Genomic DNA, 26,972 nt, shown 5'->3' on the forward strand with positions numbered 1-26,972 from the left:
CCAAATTACTTCCTCAAGTTTTCTTTCTCCTTTGTTTACTTTCGAATTATTATCAATGTTTTTTATTTATTAATTTTATATTTGATATCTAGATCTAATGAGTTGAAATATTGGTGTTTGAAATTTGAAAGAATTTAAGTAAAATATTAAATTTTAAATAAGTTTAGCACTTATTTAAAATATGGATCGAGTTTAGACTTTAAAATTTAAGGTTTGGCTCACTGTTTCTTAAATTTGTAAGGTTTTATATTATGTTATTTTATATATTATGTAATTTATAACATAAAAATTAAATCTATAGTAATATATAATATTGTAAACATTAGAAAACATTAAAATAAATATATATAAAAGTTTAACAAATAAAAAATACATAGATTATTAAATATTAAATTAGGAATAATACAAACATTCTTTAAAAATAATATGGGTGAGTTTAAGACGGGTTTAGATTAGTCGTTTACAAATATAAATAGATTTAAGCAAATTTTAGGCACATATTTCAATTCAGATCGACCTAAGCTTAATAAGTATAAAATTTGTTAATGTTATGCTTAGATCCGATCCGAACTCAATGCAATGCATCAACACCTCTATTGATATTTACCGACAAAGGGAAAAAAGTGTTTAACTTCGTATGATTACTTTTTAGGTATTCTTGAAGTAGGTCGCAAGCAAAACATTTTTATTACTTTGAAAAGTTGTGAGAAAGTTATGATCAAAATTTTTGTAATTAAATCAGTGGTCAAATTAATTAAATCACCGATTAAATTAAATAAATTAATAAAAAAATTTAAAATTTTGATTCAATTACGTAATTCAATCAATCACAACTATTTAACTGATTTTTAATTTAACCAATTTGAATGCTACAACTGATATTAAAATCTAAAATCGGAACCTTCTCGGTCTCACCAAACTTGCAACTTGCTCTAAATCAAGAGCATAACTTCCTTGGCTAATCAAATATAAACTCACACAACCCAGTTACATATCTTGAAAGCTCCCAATAGACCATTGAGATTCAAACACAAAAACATACTCTGTATCCTCAGTTCATAAATATTCCAATAAACCATTGAGATTCAAAACCATCAGACAAACACTTACTGTTTGTATCTTCAGTTCATCAACATCCTCAATAAACCATGGACAATGTATTTTAAAAAAGCAAATTACTGGTCAGCTTCAGTTGGTTTTCTTGTAATTCAGCATCGTCCTACCTCAGCTTCATTCGTTTTTCTTTTAACCCAGCTTCGCCCTTCACCACCTTCAGTCTGTTTTCTTTTAAATCAGCTTCGCCCTTCTCCACCTTCCGCTTGCCTTTCGTAATGTTAGCTTTGTTCTTCTTGGTCTCTTCTTCCAATTTCTTCCATACACGAGGCTTCTCCAAGTTACTCCTCTTGTTTTGCATCATTACCTCCGTATTTGTGATGTCTCTTAGCCCGGGCCTCTCTGGGTTACTTTCTATTTTATGGTCAGCTTCAGCTAGAGAGCTTGTAAGGATGTTCTGAAAATCTGCATGCCTAAATAAAAAACTTGTTATCAGTATGAGGGTGCTTTTGAAATATCTCAGTGAGCACATTAGCATTGCGTCCATAAATGTTTTTTACCCTTGGGCAGGAGAGGTGTTCTCATGTGACAGCTTCATGTTCTCTTGATTTGCTCTGGCATCACTACTGCCTTCACCCGGATATTGATGTCCAACAAAATCTAAAGGATATTAATGTTGACAATTGACAAGTATAAGACCATTAAGATTATTATAGTCACAGTTTAAGAATGTAGAGACCAAATTATTCCTGTAAGTTGACATAATAGAATATCAACTTGCAGCCATTACCTGGCAGATGACGGTTTTCCATATCATATTTTCCAAAATCAAAGAGCCGCAGTAGCGAATAATCCTGTATTCAGAAGAGAATCAGATTTGATCCCAAAAAATAAGCAACTTCAATTCCATATACATATATATGCCCTGATCTCTTCTTCCAATTTCTTCCTTTCACGAGCCGTCTCCAAGTTATTCCCTATATTTTGCACCATTACCTCTATTGTGGTGTCTTTTTGCCCGAGCCTCTCTGGGTTACTTTCTATTTTATGGTCAGCTTCAGCTGGAGAGTTTGTAAGGATGTTCTGAAAATCTGCATGCCTAAATAATAAACTTGTTATCAGTATGAGGGTGCTTTTGAAATATCTCAGTGAGCACATTAGCATTGCGTCCATAAATGTTGTATACCCTTGGACAGGAGAGATGTTCTCATTTGACAGCTTCACGTTCTCTTGATTTGCTCTGGCATCACTGCTGCCTTCACCCGGATATTGATGTCCAAAAAAATCTAAAGCATATTAATGTTGACAATTGACAAGTATAAGACCATTAAGATTATTATAGTCAGAGTTTAAGAATGTAGAGACCAAATTATTTCTGTAAGTTGACATAATAGAATATCAACTTGCAGCCATTACCTGGCAGATGACGGTTTTCCTTTTCATATTTTTCCACATCAAAGAGCCACAGTAGCGAAAGATCCAGTATTCAGAAGAGAATCAGATTTGATCCAAAAAAATAAGCAACTTCAATTATATATAGATATATATATATGCCAAACCTTACCGGGTCAACCTCATGATAACCCTGTAAATAAGGAGAAAAACACACACAATACACAAAATTAGAAACTGGCAGCTTTCATACCGTGGAGTTTTTTGTGTGCGAATGTTTGTCTAATATTTCTTGTTTTGATTTGCTCTCTTACAAACAAGTCGAATCAATCAAACAGCGCTAGGGCTAAATTCATTATCATTACTTGTTCCTCTTGAGGGGTCGTGTACATTTGCAATATGCAGACTACAGAGTAAAGATTAGTAACAAAGTGGGAAAAAAAAACAGAACATGAGAGACAAAAAAAAAAAAAAAAGTTATTATATGTACACCTCCTCAAGACTGTTTCTAAATAAACTTACCACATCATCTCTATAAATTCAACAATGCGAGAACAAATTACAAAAGAGAGAAAGGTCATGCGGCTACTACTTGTGATCTAACTTGATGAATGTACTAAGTTACAGAGTCATAATTTCCATGATATAAGTAAAGTCTAACGCTCCATTGATTAAAATACTAATGAAAAATTGGGTGGTTCTACTCAAAATTTTTACCCGTAGGTTGATGCGAATCTTAGCACATCTGCTAGAGTTAGGGGTTAGAGGAAAGTGGAATATGAAAGATTCATCGTCCGTTTGCACAAGATCTTGAATCCTAACAGGATCTGTAAGCTGTTGCTTTGCAACATAAGAAGCCCAAACTTTGTTTAGAACTCGTGCCACCATGCGAAAATCCTTAGCCTCTGAGATTAATTGCTCTATTTGGTCCTCAATAGCCTCTCCCGGCACCTCCTCCTCTTGCAATGCTTTAACAGAAATATAAAGAAAGCAGATGACGAATTTTAATTTAAATGATTAATCAACATGTAGTAAATGAGATTGAGTCAGGAAGGCAATCCGCACAATCCAAGTCCTGAACTGGATTTGTTGGCTGGCTCAAAACTGGAAATGCATTGTTGGAGCTAAGACTGAAACTGGGATTTTCGACATTACCGGACTGTAATTTTCTCAACCATTGCTGTAAGAGGTGTGGGTCACGAAGCCGACCCATAGCTTCCTCTACTATCACTTGTTTATCTTCCCATCTCCGCTACATTTAAAAAAAAAATTACTAAATTAAAAAGAAAAGCTACACTGTATCTTGTGATCTATTTGTCATGTGTTCATCTTTTTCGGGAATAGTTCAGTTCAAATCATAGTTGTATCAAAATTAAATTTTCTTTCAACTAAAGTTATGGTTATTGGTTGGATGTTCATTTATTTCATAATAATTTAAATTCGAATTGTACCCGGAGAAAAAATTGAATTTTTCTTTTCACTCATCTGTTTAAGTGACTAATAAAATATTTAGGTACTATTGATATGACCAAGTAAATTAAAATTTGGATTTTTAATGCAGAAGCAAGGAAGAAAAGAAGAAGAAACACTGCATTAGAACCATAAGATGATAGTCCATGACTACTGCCTTTAAATCCTATACTTCCCTTTTTCTTCTTTGCTCGAACACAATATTCCTAGCATTCAAAAAGGAAAAACACACACAACGTTCCCTCTTCAACCCCAGGTATTAGCTTTAATGCCTAGTTTGCGTATTTCCCACTTCACTTGACAAAGAGGATTTTATCTTTTGTTCCCACTTTTAGCTCTATCTTGAGAAAAACAAAAGAACAATAATCTGATACTTGTACAAAGTTAGCCACACTTCTGGTATTTGGGGGGGAAAAAGGAGTCAGAAATTGCAGGATTGGCATGTTAAACAGCATAGTTTACCCTAAAACAAATTATAAAAAGAGAGGAAAAGTCTCACGGTAGTTCGATATTTGTCATCCCCATCCAATATCTTACATATCAAGTCTGCCAGCAGCTCATGACAGTCCTGCATATAGGGAGAGTAACCAAAAAATTGGAACTATTATGAAACCAACCCTAAACAATAAAGAGTATGAGCAGACATTAGCAAAAGCAGTTTAGGGAAGCAACTAAATAGCTACTATTAGTTAGCCTCAACCAATTCTAGCTATGAATTAGTTATAACCTTCATGTATAAATAACCAATAGGTACCTTTGCGCTTTCCCGAGAGCGTTTATCTTTATTTGATGTCTCTCCATCGAAATCCGCCATGTGTTCCAGGAGCCAAGTACAAGCTGAGAATCAAGGACAATGATATAAAAAAGATGATAAAAAATCTGAATATCTAAACTAAAATAATTTCTGTCTGCTTATGAATCAAAGAAGATTCTATCCAAGCAATGGAGCTCACTATTGCTTACAGTTGCAGAGTAGAGACTTGTTATGCTGTCGACGCACTGTCTGTCATTGTTTTAAATAGACGGAAGCTTGAATGAATTCGCACGATCGTACGAATTGGGCTTTTGGAATTATTTGAAAAATATAAAAGAGGAATTAATTCAATCCCAAAGTTCCAAAAGTATCTGTGTTCTTTTTGTTTGTTACTTTAGATGATTAGACGGTCGAGATTCCAACAAAAAGATATATACTTCAGCATATATTTTATTTTTTTTGTATTTTTGGACTATAAAGCCGTTTATTTGGCTTTCTCATCCCAAGCACGTAAATGAAAAGGAAATATATTTTCTGTAATCTTACCATCAAACCAAATCCAACGGTCTCAAGCAACTTGCTTTTTGCACGGTCGTCACAGCGTAAGAGCAACTTGCTTTTTACACATTGTTCAAAGCGTAAGATCCCTATTAATTTACCTCCAAGATGAATATATATTACCTGCTTCACGTTATTAATCTAATATATCAAATTAATCTTCACTTTTAATTTTTTTAGGCCTATTTTAGGTATGGGAAAAACCCAATTTAAGTAAAATAATAATAATAATAAAATTGAAATGATTGAACACAAATATTTTACGTGAAAAAATCACGGGTAAAAATAAATTTACTATAATAATGAGTAAAGAGTACAAAGTTAGATATAAAACTAAACCTTGAAACCCGAAAATAAGAACTCACAAAACATAAACACAAAATTCTATAAAAGCTAATACCTAAATGTGTAATGGGTTATTTTTCTAGAGTGGAAAATGGAATATTTATAGGTTAAATTCGTAGGTCAAATAATATTACAATAACATACACTGATCAGAGTTTAAGTGAAAAACTAAAAATAGAATTTAAGTGAGGGAAAAAAAGCCAAAAAATGCGAGGCATAACTCCAAAGTATAAGTACTAAGGAGATCTTTGTACTAGGAGTCGAATATCTCCTCTACTCAAAAAAATAAACAAATTATTTTTTTGTGCATTAGATCAAAAAGCAAGACTTAAATATCAATAAATACCGAAATTATTTTAAATTTATTAGATTAGGCCGACTTTTGGGATAATTATGGGAATAGGCCGCTTGACACCCCAAACCCGACCGAAACGGGCCGACCCGAATCCGAAACGACACATTGGCCACCGAGTTGACTCTCTAGCACAAACCCACCCCAAAACACACCCCCAACATTATAACACCTCAATTCTAACTAATAACTATCTAATTTTATTGCGGAAGCAATTTGCGAACCATATTAAAACTATTTTCAAGGATTTAAACTTAAGGGTATTTAGTCATTTTACCACTTAAAACTAAGCGATCTCGATTTTAATTCTGAATGATTATCAACCTTCTTTTAGTCAATTTATGAAATCCCTAAAATTCTTTTAATTAACTATTTTTCTTTAATCGATTTACTAATTAAGACTATATTAGCTAAGTTTTATTTCTTTAATCATATATACAATTCTATTAATTTAATTACAACTAATAAACATCCACTCATAAGTTAAACATTCTAAATCATGCTTAACAAACAACAATTAAATCATACAATGGACTTACCTTAACCACAAAGCTATCCACTCCTTTGCAAGCTACAAATAAAATGTATTAGTGAAAAATTCACGCTTCAATCACCATGTTTTCAATCACCATGATATCACTTAGCAACATATCATAATCCACACAACATTTAACCATAAAATCAAACATAAAAAAAAAACCAAGTATAACATTTCAAAATTAAAAATCTAAATAAAAGTCTCAAATATCCATTACAAGTATATTAAATTATTCCAATTGAGTGCCAGAATGCCCTCTAATGTTTCTAAAGAAAGTCATTTACCTATACTACTAAATAGCCTTAAATTTGGACCAGCCTTGCCTTTGCTCCTCAACTTCCTAAAGCCGAAAAAAAAACAAAAAAAAACCTCTGCACAAAGCTGTGATGTTGTAACCTGAAAAAGCTTAGTGAATGACCATAAATTTATATTTCTACATTTAAAAGGTAAATTTCTTTAAACCTCTGTATTTAAAGATAGATTGTATTTCTGTTCCTTTACTAAAAATTGGTAAATTAGCCCTTATAAATTTCACAACGTGCAAATTAGTCCCTCCATTAAATTTTATCTATTAAATAATGACATGTAACATAATTTAAATGGTTAATTATTAATTTGGTCCCTAAATTACAGGTAAAATATCATTTTACTTTAAAAAATTCTTAACAATAATTCTAAATTTTTAAAAAATATATTTAAAATAAATATAAATTATTAAAATTATGTTAAAATATTAAATAAATTTAACCTTCAATGTTTACAAAATTTTTCATTTTAAAAATTCTATAATCACTAATGTTATCGAATTGATACACTTTAGTCATTTATCCATTTAACTACCATTAAAATACATTTTAAATAAATCCACTATCATTCTTTTTATCTTTTGTTATCTTTTTCCTTTAGAAATCAAAGCTTGATTTCAGTTAAAACAAAATCAAACCTAGATTTATTAAAACCAAAACTTACATTCTTCAAAGAAACTCTTTTTGGTGAATCGTTGTAACTTTTCTTCTTTTTTTTTTTTGAATAATTGAGCTCTCTTTTAATAATGAGGAAACATTTTTATTTTTAATAAAATTCTCGATTTAATGGGAACTATCTAGTGCAATGAGACACTAACCTTACATGTTGATGACGTTCTCTAATGTAATTCTAAAAGCAGTCATTCATTTCAATAAAATAATGGTTCTATTACTATTGAAATACAATCAAACTAAAGAAACGACACATTTACAGTAAACAAAATCATTCAATTCTGCATCTCTTTTGCGACAAAGAAGAAGATGAAGACAATGAGCTTATTTTGCTACTTCACCTCTAGAGATGTGTTAATGGTTAACGTTTTATCTTAAATTAAAATTTCACTTTTTATCTTTTATTTATACCCATAATTTATTATTTTCTAAAATTTCAAAATTCATGGAGTACATGTTCAAATAAAAAATGTTAAACCCAATAACTTAAAGATTAAAGAATAAAATCTTCAAATGTGAAAGTTAGTAATAGCTAAGGGAGGCAGTAATAACTAAGGGAGGCAAAAATAAGTAATCAAAATTTTATAACAATGACTACAAATAGCAGATACAAAAGCATAAGAGATGCAAAATGAGTATTCACTAAAGTAGAAGAAAATAAACATTAAATAGATTTTTATACACCTTTTAGTTGGAAGTATGAGCAACGAAAATGAATTTTTTCTTTTGCTTCAATCATGTTTTTATTTATTTATTTATTTTTACTTCAATCAAGTATTGGAAATTTTTTATTTTTCTAGATTTTGTAAAATACCAACGATTTCTAGGTTTCGAAAGTTTGGTAAAACCTTTTTTTTTTGTAAATTCTTTAGAATTTTATTTTAAAAATATTTTAACATAATTTTTAACACATTTTAATGATTTTAATTTATTTTGAAGATTGTTTTAATTTTTAAAATTATTATTAAGAATTTTATAAAAGTCAAAATAACATTTTAGTTATAATTCAGGAACTAAATTAGTAATTAACTATTTTAATTAACATTCTATATCATCATTTAATAGAAAAAATTTATCAAATGAACTAATTTACACGATTTAAAATGTATAAAAACTAATTTAGTAATTTTATCCAAAATTACGAATGTGGTTAATTTAACCGTACTAATGTTACATTTCTTCAAATTCAACTAGACTCTACAAATATAAACTCCAAAAAATTAGTATATAGATCTCGAATGTAAAAAAGAAAGGAACACCCCCATTCTTGGCAAAGCCAATCCTTGCATGTCCTCTTGTAGCACTTGAGCTGGTCCTGCTGGTGGGCACACGAGATTTGCGGGCCAACATTCTGGTTAAAAGCCAGCAAAAGCTAAAGCATCAGCTAGTCGATTTGCTTCTCTATACACATGGACGACTTCAACTTCCGTAACATATCTCTAGTTGCTCTGAGCACAGTATAGTGGTGAGTAACAACCTCCTGGCAATTCCTCAATCATCATACACACCTCAAAGTTCGGCCTCTAAAACAGTAACACTCTTTAAAGTCGTAAAGCTCCTGATTCAAACACAAACCCTCACACAAAAGCATTCCAATAAACCATTAAAAGATTCTACTCCAACGTCAAATAGATTTTGAATTGCTATTACTTGACCGCAATAGCCGGTTGCTCATTAAGGAATTGCAGCCCACCTTAATATTGAAGGACTATAAAGCAAATACACTATGATATAAATCATAAATGAAGCACAGTTTAACGTTCATCAGTCTTGCTACAAAGTTGATACTTTTGATCTAAATCCAACATCTACTATTTTCATAAATATTTAATCAAAACTTGATACCTCCTCAAAGATCCTACCTATGCAATTAATACTATCAGTATAGTCTTGGATCGGAACTGGATTCTTTGATCACTTCGAAATTGATTCAATCTCGTGCAATGATTCATGACATTCCCTAAGAAATTAAGTAATTACAATCATCCTGCTAAGAAAGGATTTTTTTTTTTTTTGGTCCCTATTTGTTGAAATCAGTCATGTACTCCTAGAAGCTAAAATATGGGCATGCACAGTATGCTTATTAATGATGCATCAAAATTATCGTTAAAATGTTGCAGAGAGAGACTGCAAACTAAAGCATTACTTAGTAAAATTTGAAGTAAATTTCAAAAGAAAAGAAGAACCTACCCTGAATCAGACTACCCAGTAAACGAATTTGATAATATCCAAGCAGATTGAGAAAAGCAACGGATGAGTTGAAAACCAAATTCAAAGAAAAAGAAGATACTCCACCAATTATAAGTTACAGGTGAATATTTCCTAAATATTCTGAATTATAAGTAACAGGTAAATATCTCCTAAAATATTTGAGTAGGGACCTGTAAATCTCAGCACGATCTTGTCTTGTGTTGACTGAATTCATTGACTTGAAATGCATTTTTATGAATTCGGTTTTGTTAACAAGTCAACAAATCTAGGTCAAAGCAAGACACTAGAACCGGTATTTTCTCCCATGTCCTCTGCATAATAAACCTTAATTCAACAAATTATAGAAGAGATAAAAGTTAGATAATTGTTATCTAATGCCATCATCATACATCCCTGAATAAGACTAACCAGAAAAAGATCCTCACCTGAATTATTATTAACACATACTACCTCCTTAAATATATATATATATCAGTTGAACAGAGTCAGGAAGGAGCTTGTAAATCTCAGCCCAGTCCTGGTTAGAACTGATGTTGTTGGCTCCTGAAAAGTGTTTTTATTAACTAGATTTGATATCTGCTTCAAAAAAGCAGATCAGCAGCCAACAAACCCAGTTCAAATCAAGATACTGGAATACTGAACTGCATCATGAATTGCAGGTCTTGGGGGTGATTCATCGAGTCAACCACCATCCACCATCTACATCCTTCCCCTATATAAACTCTGTAATATATATATATATATATACACATAGAAACAAATTAAAACAGGTTATAAAAGAGATTGTGGATCTTGGTTCTTCGCTTCTTATACTATCAATTATCTACATCTTCCCCCATATAAACTCTGCAAAAATATATTAAAACAATTTGTAAAAGACAGTGGTTTGTTCATTGCTTCTCTTAACATCTACAATCTACTTCCTTCCCCTATATCCTAAAAGTTACTGAGAATAATTAGTTCATCCTTCCCAATAAAATTCTCACATTTTATGATAAAAAATAATAATAAAAGAGACGACTTAAAACAAATTACGGAAGGCAGGAAAGTTAGATATCAAATACAGTTGGCATGGTGGTTTCACAGCCGCTATTTCACAATAGCTAAAGATCTCACAGTAGAATCCAAAGCAGAAAAATCAAATAGAGAGGCTGATACTTTAAGGGTTTCGAAATTTACCTTATTTGATCGGAGTCGCGGTGAGATGCTCGCTTGGCGGTCAGATCCGTGCGAAGAGAGATGGGGGTTGGAAGGAGTTCTTTAGCATCTTTTATAGTATTTCTTTGGGGTTAAGTTATGCTATTAATCCCTGTACTTTGTACAAGTTTTGAATTCAGTTCCATTACTTTAATTTGATCAATTTCAGTCCTTTACTTTTTTAGGTAGTAGTTAAATCATTTAGGTTAAGTTCAATTACTAGTATTATACTACACATATAGTTGTAGGCTTAGTCCATATTCTCCAATTGAATCATTCTAAGTCTATACTTTTTTTAATTTTGATATTCCAATCTTGACGTAAATGATAGTTATTAATCCATTAATTGGATTTTTAGCAAGTAATATATGGAAATAATAAATTAACATGACATTATACATAGGATAATATGTTTGTCACATCAAATTTTTGAAATAACAGAACTTAATAAGTTTAATAAGTATTGTTTGGTAATGATTGAAAATTTAAAGTTCAAAAGTACAAAAATCAAAATTGACCAAATTAAAATATAGAGACTAAATTCATAACTTCTATAACGTACATGGACTAATAGCATAATTTAACGTTTTTAAAAATAAATTGATAATAAACAAATTAACTTCATTATAATTAAACAAAATGTATTCAGCATTATAAATTAAAACAGAAATTAAATACATGCAAATAATCATAGAAACTTAACAAATAATTTAAAAATAATCAAAAAATAGATTTAATTAAAAACAGGGACTAAATTGAACCAAAAAAATCACTAATAAAGCTTTACCGGGAAAGAAAATTACTAATAAAAGGTTGATAATCGAATTTAAAAGGCCAAGGAGCTATATCGGAAATAAACCAATGGCAGCAATAGTAAAAGCAAAAAGATAAAACCCTAAAGTACAACAAAAACAAACGGGCCTAAAAACCATTAAGATTGTGTTTCAAAGGTTTGTGAAACGAGCTATAAACATTCTTATCAGGCTGTAAACCATTAATACTGCTATAGATTCTTAATGAATGGACAATTGATTCAAACCATCGTCTTTTACAAATAGTTCTAATATATTTTTGCAGAGTTTATATAGAGGAAGATGTAGATAGTTGCTAGTATAAAAAGCAATGAACCAAGATCCACAATCTCTTTTATAATCTGTTTTAATTTCTCTCTCTATATATATTGCAGAGTTTATATAGGGGAAGGATGTAGACGGTGGATATAGTGGTTGAAGTGATGAATCACTCCCAAGACCTGCAATTCATGCTGTAGTTCAGTATTCCAGCATCTTGATTTGAATTGGATTTGTTGGCTCTTGAATTGCTTTTTTGAAGCAGATATCAAATCTAGTTAATAAAAACGTTTTTCAGGAGCTAAATCCAGTTCAAACCAAGACTGGGTTGAGATTTACAAGTCTCTTCCTGACTCAGTTCACAACTGACATATATATATATATAAGGAGGTATTATGTGTTAATAATAATAATAATTCAGGTGAGGATCTTCTTTTTCTGATTAGTCTTTTTCAGGGATGTATGATAATGGCATTAGATAACAGTTATCCAACTTTTTTTTATCTCTTTGCTTAATTGAGGTTTATTATGAAAAAGACATGAGGTAAAATGTCAGCTCCGATGTCTTGCTTTGACCTAGATTTGTTAACATGAAATGCGTTGGCTAACAAAACCCAATTCATAAAAATGCATTTCAAGTCAATGAATTTGGTCAACCCAAGACAAGATCGTGCTGAGATTTACAAGTCCCTGCTCAGATATTTTAGGAGATATTCACCTGTTACTTGTCAATCTGCTTGTGTATTATCAAATTCAGGGTAGGTTCTTTTCTTTTGAAATTTACTGATCAACTTGTCATTGCGGAATAACAATTCAAAATCTATTTGACCTTGGAGTAGAATTGGAATGCTTTTGTGTGAGGGTTTGTGTTTGAATAATGTAACACCCCAATATTTTAATTTTTGATTTCGTGTATGTGTAACACACAATGTTTATCTGCTTCAGTGGTTATGTGTTCTAGGTGGGTGTGAGATGTCCCAAGTTTAAGCCTTACTTTGGCAAATTTTGGTATTTTTATAAATAAAGCCTTAACCTTGTGCAAAGGGCTTAAGTTTAATTGTTGGTAAGTTTATATCAGAATGGGTTTGTCGCTCTGCTGGTTAAGTTGAATGTTGAAGGTTCTGTGTTCAATTATCGATGATGGCGTGGAGACAGTATTTTTGCTCTAATTTTGGCTAAGAGTTGTGTTGGGGCAAAATTCTGAGTAGTTGTGTTTTAGTATGTTAATAGGGAGTGATTTTAGGAGATAATTGGGGAGAGGTTATCAGAAAATAATCTGATTATCTTTTTTGTTGAAAAAAATAGAGTTTCAGTTTTCTCTCCAATTCTCCATACTTTTTCTGACGTTTTCTTCTCCTTCTTCTTTTTTTGCTCTCCTCTGCCGATTCTTTCCCCTAGTTGCTGCCGAAATTTCCATTATTTTTTTCTTTTTCGTTTCTTTTTTTCCAATTGATTTGGTTGTTCATCGTTGGTTGCGAGTGTTCGGTAAATAACGATTTTGGCTATTGTTAATCGTTCTTGGTTAATCTCTAAAAAGGGGATTCCTTTTTTGTGTTTAAGAGTTAATCAAGGGATTGGTGGTTTTGAATCGACGCTGTGATTGTGCAAAATTGTGGTTACTCAAGCAAGGTAAGGGTTTTGTTAGGTTTTTAGTTGAGTTCCTTTCGAAATTGGTTGATCAAAAACGAATTAAGTGATTAATTTGGAGATATGTTGGTCGATTTTTAGGTTTTGGAGGCTTATGAGTGCTTACGCATCAGAAACGATACCAGGTGTGTACCCGAAACACAGAAAACGGGATTCAGCAAAAAGCCAAAATTGCTTGTTGTCGAGAAATAAGAGAAATAAGATAAAATAATGCGAAAAATTGTAGAGAAAGGAAATAAAGGTGTTATAAACTTGGAAATCAACATTTTACACTAAAATAGTTTTGGATAACAGCAGTAGTTTAACTTTGAAAAATCATCAAAAATAGTAGAAATTGAGTTCTGAGTTGAATAAAATATGAAATTAAATTTTATTGAGTCTAGTTTTTCATGGAAGAAATAGTGTAAGCAATAGAATTGTAAATTATGAGATATAATAAATTTTGTGAGACAATGTCGAATGATTTTAGGTTCCCTGTTCTAACTTTGGAAAATCATCAAAATTATAAAAAAATAATTAGGGCTTAAATTTATATGTTTAAATCCTTAATGATTCTATTTTCAAGAGAAACAAACGGAAATATCATCCAAATTCGTACTAAGAGATAAATAATTTTAGTAAGGAAATGTTGAAGCTGTCAAATAGCGAATAGAGATAAATTTGAAGATTTTATTGTACTTATTTGATAAACTATAAATTCTAAAAATTTTATGATAGGAGTCTGGTTTCAAAAAATCAAGTGGATCTTAATTTGGAATTATGTATCTCAAGATATAAATAATTTAGTGACAATGACTCAAGTAGACAGCTTTGAATGAACATATAAGTAAATAGTGAAAACATATATGAATATTTAGCTAATACAGGTTACATTAAAAATGGATCACACGGCCAAGGCCAATTTGGGTCGAGTGGGCCACACGGGTAGATCACATGGGCGTGTGAGACCATTTTTACCGAAATGTTTCTAAGGTTGCACGGGTCGCCCAAGTCGATTGTGAACCTACTGTAAGATCGGTAACCACTACTTAGACCCCTAAATGTGTGAAATTGACTGAATGATATCTGCACTGAGCATGTTAATAGCTGAACTGAATATATGTACTGAAATTGCATAATAGCATGTCATATATTTTATGTTGCATTACATCGGGTTGGATTGATTATATTTGGAGGAAGTGTATTGAAATGCTCTTAAGCCTAATATACTGGCAGCTTAACTGAAAATTACTGTTTTGTGCCGCATTCGGTACTATTTGGAGTGTAGGGATGAGTGGGTTTGATTAAATCCCCATATGGAGTGTAGGGTTGGACGGAGATTGTGTGTAGAGGCTGGTTGGGTAGGACTTTATTGTTGAACACTGCATGACTGTATATTGATACTATGATGGGCTAAGATCCTAACGCATACTGATACTGTGATGGGCTAAGGCCCCACTGCATATTTGATACTGTACTGAGTTAGGCTAAGGCTCAAACTGTCACTGATACTGAAAAAGGCTTAGGCCCAAGACTGTTCAACTGTGCACTGTGAATATTGATTGTTTGTTTGTTTCTGCGGGATTACACATTGAGTTTACGTAAACTCACCCTTTTTGTTTAATGTGCACAGGTAATCCCCAGACTCAGACGGATCGGTGCGACGGAGGACTCAACGGTGACCACAATAATTTTTGGACTTCATGGTTTTCAATTTACGATTTATGATTTGATTATTATTGATTATTTGGGTTGTAAGTTAAGGACCCTCTGGGACTTTGGTTTTTATTTATTTATTTTACTTTATGGATTTATACCTGTTGGTCATAAGAAATTCAGTTTTTAAAAAGTTAAAGTATTTTCTAAACACATGATCACTTAGACTGTTTTATTAAAGCTTCCACATCGAGGGATGTTTCAAAACGAAAGTTTACAAAAGATAATAGCATGGAATGTTTTCATCGTAACAATGAGGTTTCAAAAACACTATCGTGTGACATTGTCAGATACGACCATAATGTCTAGGCCGGGTTTGGGTGTTACAAATAAGAAGCTTTACGACTTCAAAGAGTGTTCTGTTTTAGAGGCCGAACTTTGAGGGGTGTATGATAGTTGAGGAATTGCCAAGAGGTTGTTATTCACCACGATACTATGCTTAAAGCAACTAGAGATATTTTACAGAAGTTGAAGTCGTCTATGCGTAGAGAGAAGGTAAATGGCTAGCTGATGCAAGTGTCACGGGTCCCAGTTCAAAGCTAGTGACCATCGCACCAAATGTATCCAATGGAGGTCTATTGGTTAGAAGGGGATCATTTGGCCCACAAGAACTGACTCAATTCAATAATCTGTTGGAGAAACCTGTCAGATTGAAGCTTGAGTGGCCCAATGATTAAGATATGACAACATAGACTATCTTGTTAAATATTGCAACTAATATTAGAAGATTGATAGGAATCATATAATGTGAAGATTAGATTAGATTAGATTTGATATGGTATATCTTGTAAATCTCATGATTTAAGGGATAAGATTAATCTTGTCCGTCGATTTTGGGGGAGTATAACTATAAATAGAGAGTCTTCCCCTCACTTGTGGTGGTTAGGCTGACTTAGGGGAATTTGGAGCAAATGGATCGCTTAAAGTCACATGGATTACGAGATGAAAGATCTAGCCCCATGACACAAGGATTGACTTTGCCAAGAATGGCGGTGTTAGAGTTGCATCCGTCATTGAAAATGTGTATATGTGTTTAGGGTTTATATTTGAACAAAATTTCTTTTAGTGAATTACAATAACAAGGAAAAACCTTTACAACAAATGTGACTAACGCGACTTGAACTCATACTACACTTGGAACGGTGAACACCCTTAACCATCAGGCCATCACATGGAGTTCTATTCGAACAAATTTTGATTCAATCATACTTTTATAATTGCTTAATTGGATAATTCAATAAGCTAATCTCGTAATTTGAGACTATATGAGTTTAGGGTTCATATTTGAGCAAACTTCAATTTAATTGTAATTGTAATTGAATTTAATTGACTATGTTCGTAATTTGAGATGTATACACAAGTTTATAAACTTTATATTTGTATAAAGTCTAGTTCAATTCAAATGTAATATTTGTACGGTTAAATTAACCACATTTGTAATTCAATATGTGTATACAAGTATAAGTTTAGTAAAAGTACTACGAAAGTTTTGCATTTAAGGGTTGGACGGATTATATTTCAATTTATTTACTAAAAAAGAATAATTAGTTAATTAATAATTTAAGTTTATCATATTAAATTATTATTATTTATTTTGCTTTAATTTTTTTAAATATATATTGATTCAAATTTATGTGTTTTAATATAATAATAAAATTTTAATTTGACATGTTTAATTTTTTAGTCAAAATTCACTCGATTGAGTTTATTTTTAATCAAAATAAGATATGAACAAGTCTCTACTCTGCAACTGTACACAATATTAACCTCCATCGATGGAATCGAGTTTGGTCTTTATTTTATGTATGAACTTTCTTTTCATTTTCTTCTAAATCATTAAGGGGAGGGTTTGACTTCGCTTGTTTCCTGGATAGCTGCAATTTCTTCTTCTCCTTAAACATTTTTTTTACATTCTCTGTAAGCAAATTTTGAACTTCTCCTTATTCTAATCCAACATTAATAAACAGACAGAAATGATCTTAGTTTTGATATTCAGATTTTTATCATCTTTTTATATCATTTTTCTTGATTTTCAGATTGTACTTCGCTCAAGGAATACATGGGGGATTTCATTGAAGTGGAATCAGATAAAGATAAACGCAGTCGTAAAAGAGTCAAGGTACCTTTTCATTTTCTTTTCTTTTTCCGACTAATTTCTTTATAGTTTAGGGTTTATTTAACAATAGTTCCAATTTTTTGGTTACTCTCCATATATGCAGGAGTGTCATGAGCTGGTGGCAGACTTGATACGGATGATATTGGATGAGGATGACAAATATCGAACCGCTGTGAGACTTTTCCTCTCTTTTTATAATTTGTTTTAGGGTAAACTATACCAGACTCTGTTTAACATGCCAATCCTGCAATTTCTGACTCTTTTTTTCCCCAAATACCAGAATTGTGGCTAACTTTTTACAAGATTGAGCTAAATGTGGAACAAAAAAAAAACTGAGGTGCAAGTTGGTCCTCTGTCGAGTGAAGTGGGAAATAGGCAAAGTAGGCATTAAAGCTGACATGGTCTGCATTAAATCCTTGGGGTTGAAGAGGGAATGTTGTGTGTGTTTTTCCTTTTTGAATACTAGGAATCTTGTGTTCGAGCAAAGAAGAAAAGAGTAGTATAGGATTTTAAGGCAGTAGTCATGGACTATCATCTTATGGTCCTAATGTAGTTTTTCTTCTTTTCTTCCTTGTTTCTGCATAAAAAAATATTATATATATACATAATATTAGGTGGAATATTGAGTCCAAATTTTAATCTACTTGGCCGTATCAATATTGCGTAAATATTTCATTAGGCACATAAACAGATGAGTGGTTACAACAAATATTCGAAATCAAATTATTATTGAGATGGATGAACACTCGATCAATAATCACAATTTGGGTTGAAAGAAAATTCAATTTTGATACAACTAAGATTTGAATCAAACTATTCTTGAGAAGGATGAATATCCGGCCAATAGGTTACACGGTACATGTGTAGTTTATTTATTTTTCTAATTTAGTAATTTTTTTTAATGCAGAGGAAATGGGAAGAAAAGCAAGCGATAGTAGTGGAAGCGATGAATCGGCTTCACGAGCCACAAGTCTTACTGCAATGGTCGAGAAAATTGCAGCCAAGGATTGTCGAAAATGCCAGTTCCAGTCTTAGCGTCAACAATGCATTTCAAGAGCTGCCTTCATTTTTTAACCAGCCAACAAACCCAGTTCAGGACTTCGATTGTGTGGATGACCTTCCTGACTCAATCTCACTCATAGGTACTATTTTTAGGAGGTAATAGGTGTTGATTAATCATTTAAATTAAAATTTGGTATCTGCTTTCTTTTTATTTCAGTTAAAGCATTGCAAAAGGAAATAAAGGTGCAGGGACAGGCTATTGTGGACCAAACAGGGCAATTAATCTCAGAGGATAAGGTTTTTAACATGGTGACAAAAGTTCTATGCAGAGTTTTGGCTTCTTATTTAGCAATGCTGCAGCTTACAAATCGTGTTAGTATTCAAGATCTTGTGCAAATGGAAGATCAACCTTTCATATTCCACTTTCCTCTAACCCCTGACTGTAGCAGATGTGCTAAGATTCACATCAACCTACAGGTAAAAATTTTGAGTAGAACCACCCAATTTTTCTTTAGTATTTTAATCAATGGAGCATTAGACTTTACTTTTATCATGAAAATTATCACTCCGTAACTTAGTATAGTATAATATCCATATCATCAAGTTAGATGAAAAGTAGTAGCCGCATGATCTTTCTTTTGTTCTCGTATTATTGAATTTATAGAGATGATGTGGTAAGTTTATTTAGAACAGTCTTGATGAGGTGTACATATAATAACTTGTTTTCTTGTCTCTCATGTTCCCACTTTGTCACTAATCTTTACTCTGTAGTCTGCATATTGAAAATGTACATGACCCCTCAAGACAAACAAGTAATGATAATGAATTTAGCCCTAGCTTTGTTTGATTGATTCGACTTGTTTGTAAGAGATCAAATCAAAACAAGCTATATTAGACCAACACTCGCACACAAACAAATCCTGGGTAGGAAAGCTGTCAATTTCTAATTTTGTGTATTGCTGTGTATCTTTCTCCTTATTTACAGGGTTATCATGAGGTCCACCTGGTAGGGTTTGGCATATATATATATATATATATTTAATTCAAGTTGCTTATTTTTTTTGGATCACATCTTATTCTCTTCTGCATATAGGATCTTCGATTACTGCCGTTATTTGAATTGGAAAACTATGATGCCAGAGAAAATCAAGACAATACGAAGCTGTCACATGAGAACATCTCTACTGTCCAAGGGTATACAACATTTATGGACGCAATGCTAATGTGCTCATGAGAAATTTCAAAAGCACCCTCACACTGATAACAACTTTTTTATTTAGGCATGCAGATTTTCAGACCATCCTTACAAACTCCCTAGCTGAAGCTGACCATAAAATAGAAAGTAACCCAGAGATGCTCGAGCTAAAAAACATCATAAATATGGAGGTAATGGTGCAAAACATGAGGAATAACTTGGCGAAGGCTCGTGAAATGAAGAAATTAGAAGAAGAGATAAAGAAGAACAAAACTAATATTAGGGAAGGCGAACTGAAGGTGGAGAAGGGAGAAGCTGATTTAAAAGAAAACAAACTGAAGGTGGAGAAGGGTGAAGCTGAGTTAAAAGAAAACCAACTGAAGCTAGAGAAGGACAAAGCTGAGTTAGAAGAAAACCTACTGAAGCTAGCGGGATTGCAGAAGAAACCACGGCTTGCGTAATTTGCTTTTCTGAAATACTTTCTCAATGGTTTATTGAGGATGTTGATGAACTGAAGATACAAACAGTATGTGTTTGTGTGATGGTTTTGTGTTTGAATCTCAATGGTTTATTGGGATGTTTATGAACTGAAGATACAGACAGTCTGTGTTTGTGTGATGGTTTTGTGTTTGGATCTCAATGGTTTATTAGGATGTTTATGAACTGAAGATAGAGACAGTATGCATTTGTGTGATGGTTTTGTGTTTGAATCTCAATGGTTTATTGGGATGTTTATGAACTGAAGATACAGACACTATGTGTTTATGTGATGGTTTTGTGTTTGAATCTCAATGGTCTAACTGAGATTTTTTTTATTAGGTTCGAAAAATGGATTTAGATAAAAGATTAGTCCAGTTTAAAATATGAGTCGGGCTCGGGCTTAAAAATTCATGGCTCAAGCCATTTTCTAATTTTCTAATATATTATATTATGCTATTTTTATATATTACGTAAATTTTATGGAAGATAAATATGTAGTAATATATATAATATTATAATGTAAACATTAAAAAATATTAAGATGTCTATATAAAATTTTAATAAATAGAAAACTATATAAATCTATTATATATTAAAATAAAAATAATATAAATATTTTCTTAAAAAATTAGTTAACTATTTATAAATATGAGCGATTTCAATAAAATTTTAAATTTATATTTTAGGCCAAGCGGACTTGAACAAACATAAAGTGTGTTGATATTACACTTAAATCCGAATAACTTAACTCATATCATCTTTAAATGCAAATGAGTTATACCTTATTCTCATTTTGATATTCAAAAGATTTTTTTAATTTAAGGTACTTAAATTATTATTTTATCTCTTCTTATCTGAATATATATATTATATCTAATGAAAACATGCCACATAGTATGTTTTTATTGGTTGATATTATTTTTAATTGTGAAAAATAATAGTTTTCTGACCAAATATTTTTAATATATATATATATACACACACTAAACTAGGAATTAAATTATATACCAGTATAATATCATTTTACATTTTTTATATTTATTTTTAAAATAATTGCATTTATTTATTTTTAAATGTTATAATTAAAATTTTATACATATATTAGATTACGACACACCCACAATGCAAGTGAAAAATTATATAATATATATTTATTAAAATTCATATAAAAACAAATGAAACTTTGGTTGAAACAGTAAAATTAAATGTTTGAAAATAAATTAAGCATCAATTAAAATGGTAAAAATAAATGTTTAATATTCAAATAATGTCTTAGGTTCAAATCTCACTATGTCTGATTTTTATTTATTTATAAAAATACAAAAGATAAAAAAACTTCATAATAATATAAATTATTATATAAAATGAAAATTTTTTTTTCATTTCTTGATTGAATTAATATAGATTGAATCGTGACACTAAATTAAAGGTATAAACAATTGTATCGAATTATTATGTAAAATAAAAGTACGCTTGAATTATGTTTTGCTAATTAAGTAAAATAATGGTCGAGTCTTGATCCAACTGATAGCATAGTCCTGTGCAATCTGGGTTAAACAACTATCCCACGCAATTATCAAAAATGTGAACAGCCATATAATCTATCAATAAAGTACTGAAATTTTAACCACAAATATCAACTGTAAAAAATACCAAAAACAAAACAACTTTTAAATACCAAAAGTATCAAACACAAGCGCTCACACAAAAGCATACACTACTAGCAGTTCATCAACATTCCAATTAACCAATAAAAAACTTCTTGACTGCTATTACTTGAACGACATAACTGGAAGCAGCAACTACTCTAGCCGTTGTTTCTTCTTTAATTTGGCCAACTCTAGAATGGATTCTTGGATAGCTTCTTCCAATCTCTTTATCTTTGTTTGATTCTCCAATGTTTCACGTAGCCATGAAAGTTCCAAACCAGTGACCTCCATGTCTTTCACCCTTACCAAAATATCATCAATCTCAGTTAGCTCAAGCTTACCAAGACTGCTTTCTAATTTCAAGTAAATTTCAGCGAGAGCATTCATAATGTTGCTTTGAAACACTCGATCTTTCAATTGAAATTGGTCAGCAAAGTGAGCATGGTTTTGAAATATTTTGTTGAGCGCATCAGCATTGCGTTGATAAACCTCGTATCCTTTGATGACGACAGCTGTGACATCAAAGGTAATTAAAGATCCTGTCTTTATATATTAATTCAAAGAAAAAATAAATTCATTAAATAGTAGCTTGCAGCCTTTACTTGAAATCAAATTATCGAGCCAACTTTCCAAGGGCGAATCAGTCTGAAGCTCTTCAATGTCGAATGAGTCCCCCAAAGCACCCATAGGGTTAGAAGATTCAGGATTCAAATGAGCTGGAGGAATCTATAAGCAAAAGAGAACCAGAAATTGGTCCAAAAATAAGCAGATAAAATCAAAAGCTTTGCAACGTTATAACACAACAAATAAGGAGAAAAGTAAACAGCATTACGCACAGAATTAGTAACTGACAGCTTTCCTAGTCAGGATTTCTTTTTTGTGTGTTTCTACCTGATATTTCTTGTTTCAGTTTAGTTTCTTACCATAAATGTGGCATCAACTAGACAGTCCTGAAATAACTATTTGAAGTTTGAGTGTTCATGTCTTAAGGTATAATATTAAAGTTTTGGATTCAAGCTGGTACCTTAACCAGAATGCACAGTAGCAGGATAGCATTTTCTCTACAACTACATGTAACCAAGAGAATTAATGAAGAAATTAAACAAAAATGAATGGTGATGTATAGTTTGCAAAAGATAAAATAGACAGCTCATTAAAGGAATGACAAGTTCTACATACATGGCAGCAGGAATAAGTGAGAAGAGCTAAAAACTTAATTGGTCGACGAGTATTGTTATAACTGAATATTAAACTTCATCTTTGCATCATTCATTAAAATGATAGACAATAAGTTAATGCACAATAAATGCTTGCATTTTCAGGTCATAATTTGCTCTGTTAAACTCAAAATTCAATCCTTACCATCTTTTGGTCGCTTTGCATTTTCAATGTTAATGTCTCTAGTCTTCCTCCCACATATTTTATGGCAAATTTCATTTCCTCAGCTTGTTTCTCTTCATCAATCATCTACATTCGAAATATATAAAGATGAGTAGCAAAGTGAAACAGAGAACAGAACAACAGAGGCAGACAAGTTACTAGATGTTCGCCTCTTTAAGATTGTTCTAACAAATTACTAAGACAGAAATGATATGGCAACCTTAATAAGTCTACTCCTTATTTAACCTGATAATAAACCATTTAGCAGGACTCATGTTTGCTACAATTACAATTTTTTTCTTCTACAAAAGGGTTTTCATGATAAATGTAAAATCTAATACTCCATTGATTAAAAGAGGACATCCTAACACTTCTTTTGCTATAAATAATCCCTGCATGTAAACTTCAAATCATACAGTAGACTTATAATTCCTACCTGTAAGTGTTCATTGTGATAGGTATATTATATTTTTAAAAGATTATTCCGAATTTGAGAATTTTAGTTACCTTCAGCATTTGGTTCTACTCTTGTTCTAGTAAATAAAGAAAAGAAAATCATAAATGAGAAAAACTATATGTAGGTAGATAAAATTCGTAAATTAGTGATATTTAGAAAGTATCTACACAAACCATAATTTATCACATTCAAAGTCCAAGTTGGATCTCAAAGCTATTACCTTTGAGCCAGGAAAGTGGAGTGCGAATTGTTCATCTTCTATTTGCACGAAAGGTCCTTGAATAGAATTTGCAGAGTCCACAATATCATACATCTTTGCACAACAAGACTTGAGCACATTACTTAGCATACCCGAGACCTTGCAAAAAGTCTTTGCCTCCGTCATTGATTGCGCCTTTTGGTCACAAATGGCATTTGCCTGGACATGCAAAATATAAAGTTAATAATGTTTGATCTAAAGGAAAAGCATAATGAAAGAAAGGAAACAGAGTTACAAAGCAATCGGTATTGCCTGTACAAGGTGCTCTTTAAGTGATTGTAGCTCCTTCTTTATCAAGTATACTACTGTTTGATCTAAAAATATAAAGAAAACAAACAAGAAATAATAAAATATTAATGTAGATGATTAATCAACACGTAATATCTCTTCAAAGATCATACCTAAGCCATTAATCTCATTTGTATGGTCTTGGTTTGGAACTGAATTTTCTGATTGGTTCAATACTGATTCAATCAATTGGAATGCCTCTTTCACTTTCGTATTTTGACTAATACTCTCCTTCATCATCTCTTTCAACATTTTAAATCCAAATTGCGGGTCTTTGAGTTGCTCAATTGCCTTTACTACTTTCATTACTTTTAACTCCCATGAGGTCTAAATAATAAATTTAAGAAAGATATGTAATAAGAATTTGCCTAAAACATGTGGTCTGCATAACAAAATTTCATAGAGTTGAAAAGAAAACATTACCGTAGTTGAAATACTCTCATCACCCAATATTATACGTAACAGCTTTACCACTTCAGTCCAGCAACTCTGCACATAGAGTTGGAAAAAACTCAACCATTAAAAGAAAATAAAGAACTAAGTACTCTTCGTTCGGAGCTGAATTTTTTTACAGCTTTAGAAACGATTCAACCTCTTGCAAGGCATTTTTGCTCATCATATCCTCCAGCTGCGTAAATGCCTCTTGTATTTTCACTTTTTTCTCCTTCCACAACCGCTGCATAATAAATTTAGAAGGGAATGTTACTTAAAAAATCATCAAAAACGAATTGTAATAATAAATTTAAATTTATTGAAAAGAATTAAAAAAAAAAAAAACTATAAAGCAGAGAGAAAACTTTACTATATTTGAAATACTGTCATCACGCAGTATCATACATAACACCTTGACCACTTCATCCCAGCAATCCTGCATACGGTGGAGAAAAAACAGGTAAAGTGTTAAGTAGTCAATTATGAGAAAAGAGGAAACTTTTTCAAAAAAAGAAAATTTACATTCTTCCTCCCACGATGATTAAAACTTCTTTGACATTTTGGTTGTTCACTGCCATTAGCCTCCATGAATTCCTTCAAGCTAAAATATGGGAAGTGCACCTTGCAGACCAAAAAAAAAAAACTAAACATAAAAAAGATAATAAGATCTAAATTGGAAACTATAGCAAATCTACAACAAACTACATAAATCCTAATAAATTTAAAGTCAAATTTCAAAGACGAAGTATATCCTCCTCAGTTCTTTTCCATAAAAGCAAAGAGAACAAGAGCAAAGGGAGATTTGATTCCTTACCTTTTCAGAGAGAACTTTTCTTTGTTGCACCCTTCCCCTTCTGTGAACATGTTAAGTCGTTTTATAAATGAAATTAAGCTATTTTTCCCGTTCTTTTTTTCCGTTCTCGCCATGAATATTAAAGAATCGCGCAACTGCAGTTTTCTTCTTGCAAAGTGTACAAGTCAAAGCACGCACTCCCCAATACCTCATCCTTTTTTATCATTTTCTGGATAAACTAATATCTTAAAATATTAGGAACATTATTATTTAATAGAATAAAAATTGTTTAAGAAATCTAGTGTTTAATAAATGAGACGCGAGTGAGTTAGTTTGCTTTTTATTATACAAAGTTTACTTCTCGTTATTTTTGTCTGCTCTTAATTATATTTAAGTACACCTGATTTTATATTTTACTAATGAGTGCAGTAATAGTAGTTAGAACTCAATTATTTTTTTAAGTTGAATACTTGTAATAGTTAATATAACTGTGAATTCTAAGTTTGAATTTTATTTTTATTTTTTTGAGTCGAATTGAATTTTACGTACCCTTCCATTAGATATGCTTTGCAATGACTGTCCACTCAAGACTATTCATAATCAGAACCCCCCATAAGCCCTAATTGAGTTACCTTAGAAATGATCTGCTATGGATCATCTGTAGGGACTGTTGAGCCATAACAACCTCGTATAACCTTAGCAATGAGAATGTCAAAGCAGAATCACATAGTACCACATATGGCGACAACTGACCTATTACGGCCCTACCACCTGATTGGCCATATGACAGGCCTACCCTTTGTATTGTTGGCTACATGACACTACTAAACAAAATGACACTCTCTTATATACACCTCCACATGAAAGCACAAGATCTAGCTCCTTCTTCCCCAAGAGAAATCTAAGTGTTCTCCTTCCGGCCTTTATCTTCTCCCTTAACCTTCCACTTAAGACTCTTCGACTATCAAAGGTGAACCGACCATTCTATGTCCATTAGCTTCTCTTCCTTATTACCTTTTTTGTTAAAATATTGTATCAACAAAATTCAAAAAGTAATTAAGTTTAACCAAACAGATTTTATTGATACAGTTTGGTGGGTTAAGACTAAAATTCTAAATTTTAAAAAATAAATAAACTAAAATTGACCAATTCAAAAAATACAAAAATAAATTCAATCAAATTAAAGTATAAAACTAAATCCACAACTTTCACAATACAATAACTAATAGCAAAATTTAACTTTATTAAAAGGAAATGGTGGTTGGAAAAGGTTTTCTGTTGCAAACAATATTCTAAATTTCTAATATTGTAAATAAGATTTTCCTTTCATTATTATTTTTATTTAATATAATATTTGATGCTTGATTTTTTTAATCTGATATTTATTTCTTTTTCGATCAATTTAATATTTAAATTTGTCAACCGTTATATAAATAGACAAAAATAATCAATGTATACTTTATTGGTAGCAAATGGCATGAAATCCATTTTTTTATTTTAAATATTAAATCATCTTTATTTTTAATTATTTTTATTTTAATTTAATATAATAAATTGTTTTTATTTTGGATTCTTAAAACTTGATTTCTTCTCCTATATCTATCTATCTATCTATCTATCTATATATATATATATATATATATATATATATTCCTAAGGAGG

At 31.4% G+C, this 26,972-nt stretch overlaps 3 protein-coding genes and 1 long non-coding RNA gene across 11 annotated transcripts; 1 reads left to right on the forward strand and 3 right to left on the reverse strand.

Moving 5' to 3' along the window:
- Nucleotides 1-920: 920 nt before the first annotated feature.
- On the reverse strand, nt 921-5,044 carry LOC105789265 (uncharacterized). 4 transcript variants are annotated; one of them, XM_052627705.1, is made up of 12 exons: nt 4,879-5,044; nt 4,670-4,752; nt 4,415-4,483; nt 3,511-3,697; nt 3,163-3,413; nt 2,618-2,638; nt 2,470-2,488; nt 2,240-2,309; nt 2,050-2,152; nt 1,844-1,907; nt 1,614-1,713; nt 921-1,526 (listed from the first exon to the last, which is right to left on the reverse strand). In XM_052627705.1, exons 2-12 carry the CDS (start codon nt 4,727-4,729, stop codon nt 1,220-1,222), a joined length of 1,251 nt encoding a protein of 416 aa, XP_052483665.1. In that variant the 5' UTR covers nt 4,730-4,752; nt 4,879-5,044; the 3' UTR covers nt 921-1,219. The 4 variants fall into 4 exon arrangements, with proteins under 4 accessions (XP_052483665.1, XP_052483666.1, XP_052483663.1 ...); XM_052627706.1 differs by having other exon boundaries at nt 2,240-2,339; nt 3,601-3,697; nt 4,879-5,043; XM_052627703.1 differs by having other exon boundaries at nt 2,240-2,339; nt 4,879-5,043.
- A 3,466-nt stretch (nt 5,045-8,510) lies between these two features.
- LOC105789276 (uncharacterized) lies at nt 8,511-10,940 on the reverse strand. Of its 2 annotated transcripts, none has more exons than XR_001132255.2 (2): nt 10,830-10,940; nt 8,511-10,373 (listed from the first exon to the last, which is right to left on the reverse strand). It is a non-coding gene; the product is annotated as an uncharacterized LOC105789276 (long non-coding RNA). The 2 variants fall into 2 exon arrangements; XR_008193789.1 differs by having other exon boundaries at nt 8,511-10,496; nt 10,830-10,912.
- A 6,064-nt stretch (nt 10,941-17,004) lies between these two features.
- Nucleotides 17,005-20,342, forward strand: LOC105789268 (uncharacterized). 2 transcript variants are annotated; one of them, XM_012616593.2, is made up of 8 exons: nt 17,005-17,176; nt 17,296-17,378; nt 17,479-17,547; nt 18,283-18,517; nt 18,595-18,854; nt 19,363-19,383; nt 19,471-19,571; nt 19,658-20,342. In XM_012616593.2, the coding sequence occupies exons 2-8, from the start codon at nt 17,319-17,321 to the stop codon at nt 20,031-20,033; spliced, it is 1,122 nt and encodes a 373-aa protein (XP_012472047.1). In that variant the 5' UTR covers nt 17,005-17,176; nt 17,296-17,318; the 3' UTR covers nt 20,034-20,342. The 2 variants fall into 2 exon arrangements, with proteins under 2 accessions (XP_012472047.1, XP_052483667.1); XM_052627707.1 differs by lacking the exon at nt 19,363-19,383 and having other exon boundaries at nt 17,006-17,176.
- Nucleotides 20,343-21,625: 1,283 nt separating this feature from the next.
- On the reverse strand, nt 21,626-25,544 carry LOC105789263 (uncharacterized). Of its 3 annotated transcripts, none has more exons than XM_052627708.1 (11): nt 25,332-25,544; nt 25,040-25,160; nt 24,888-24,953; nt 24,678-24,761; nt 24,509-24,574; nt 24,199-24,412; nt 24,050-24,111; nt 23,759-23,956; nt 23,064-23,168; nt 22,304-22,427; nt 21,626-22,213 (listed from the first exon to the last, which is right to left on the reverse strand). In XM_052627708.1, exons 1-11 carry the CDS (start codon nt 25,442-25,444, stop codon nt 21,855-21,857), a joined length of 1,512 nt encoding a protein of 503 aa, XP_052483668.1. In that variant the 5' UTR covers nt 25,445-25,544; the 3' UTR covers nt 21,626-21,854. The 3 variants fall into 3 exon arrangements, with proteins under 3 accessions (XP_052483668.1, XP_052483669.1, XP_052483670.1); XM_052627709.1 differs by having other exon boundaries at nt 25,040-25,138; nt 25,332-25,499; XM_052627710.1 differs by lacking the exons at nt 24,050-24,111; nt 24,199-24,412.
- Between the last annotated feature and the right edge of the window lie 1,428 nt (nt 25,545-26,972).

This window comes from Gossypium raimondii, chromosome 2 (assembly GCF_025698545.1).
Source record: "Gossypium raimondii isolate GPD5lz chromosome 2, ASM2569854v1, whole genome shotgun sequence".
Lineage (NCBI taxonomy): Eukaryota > Viridiplantae > Streptophyta > Magnoliopsida > Malvales > Malvaceae > Gossypium > Gossypium raimondii.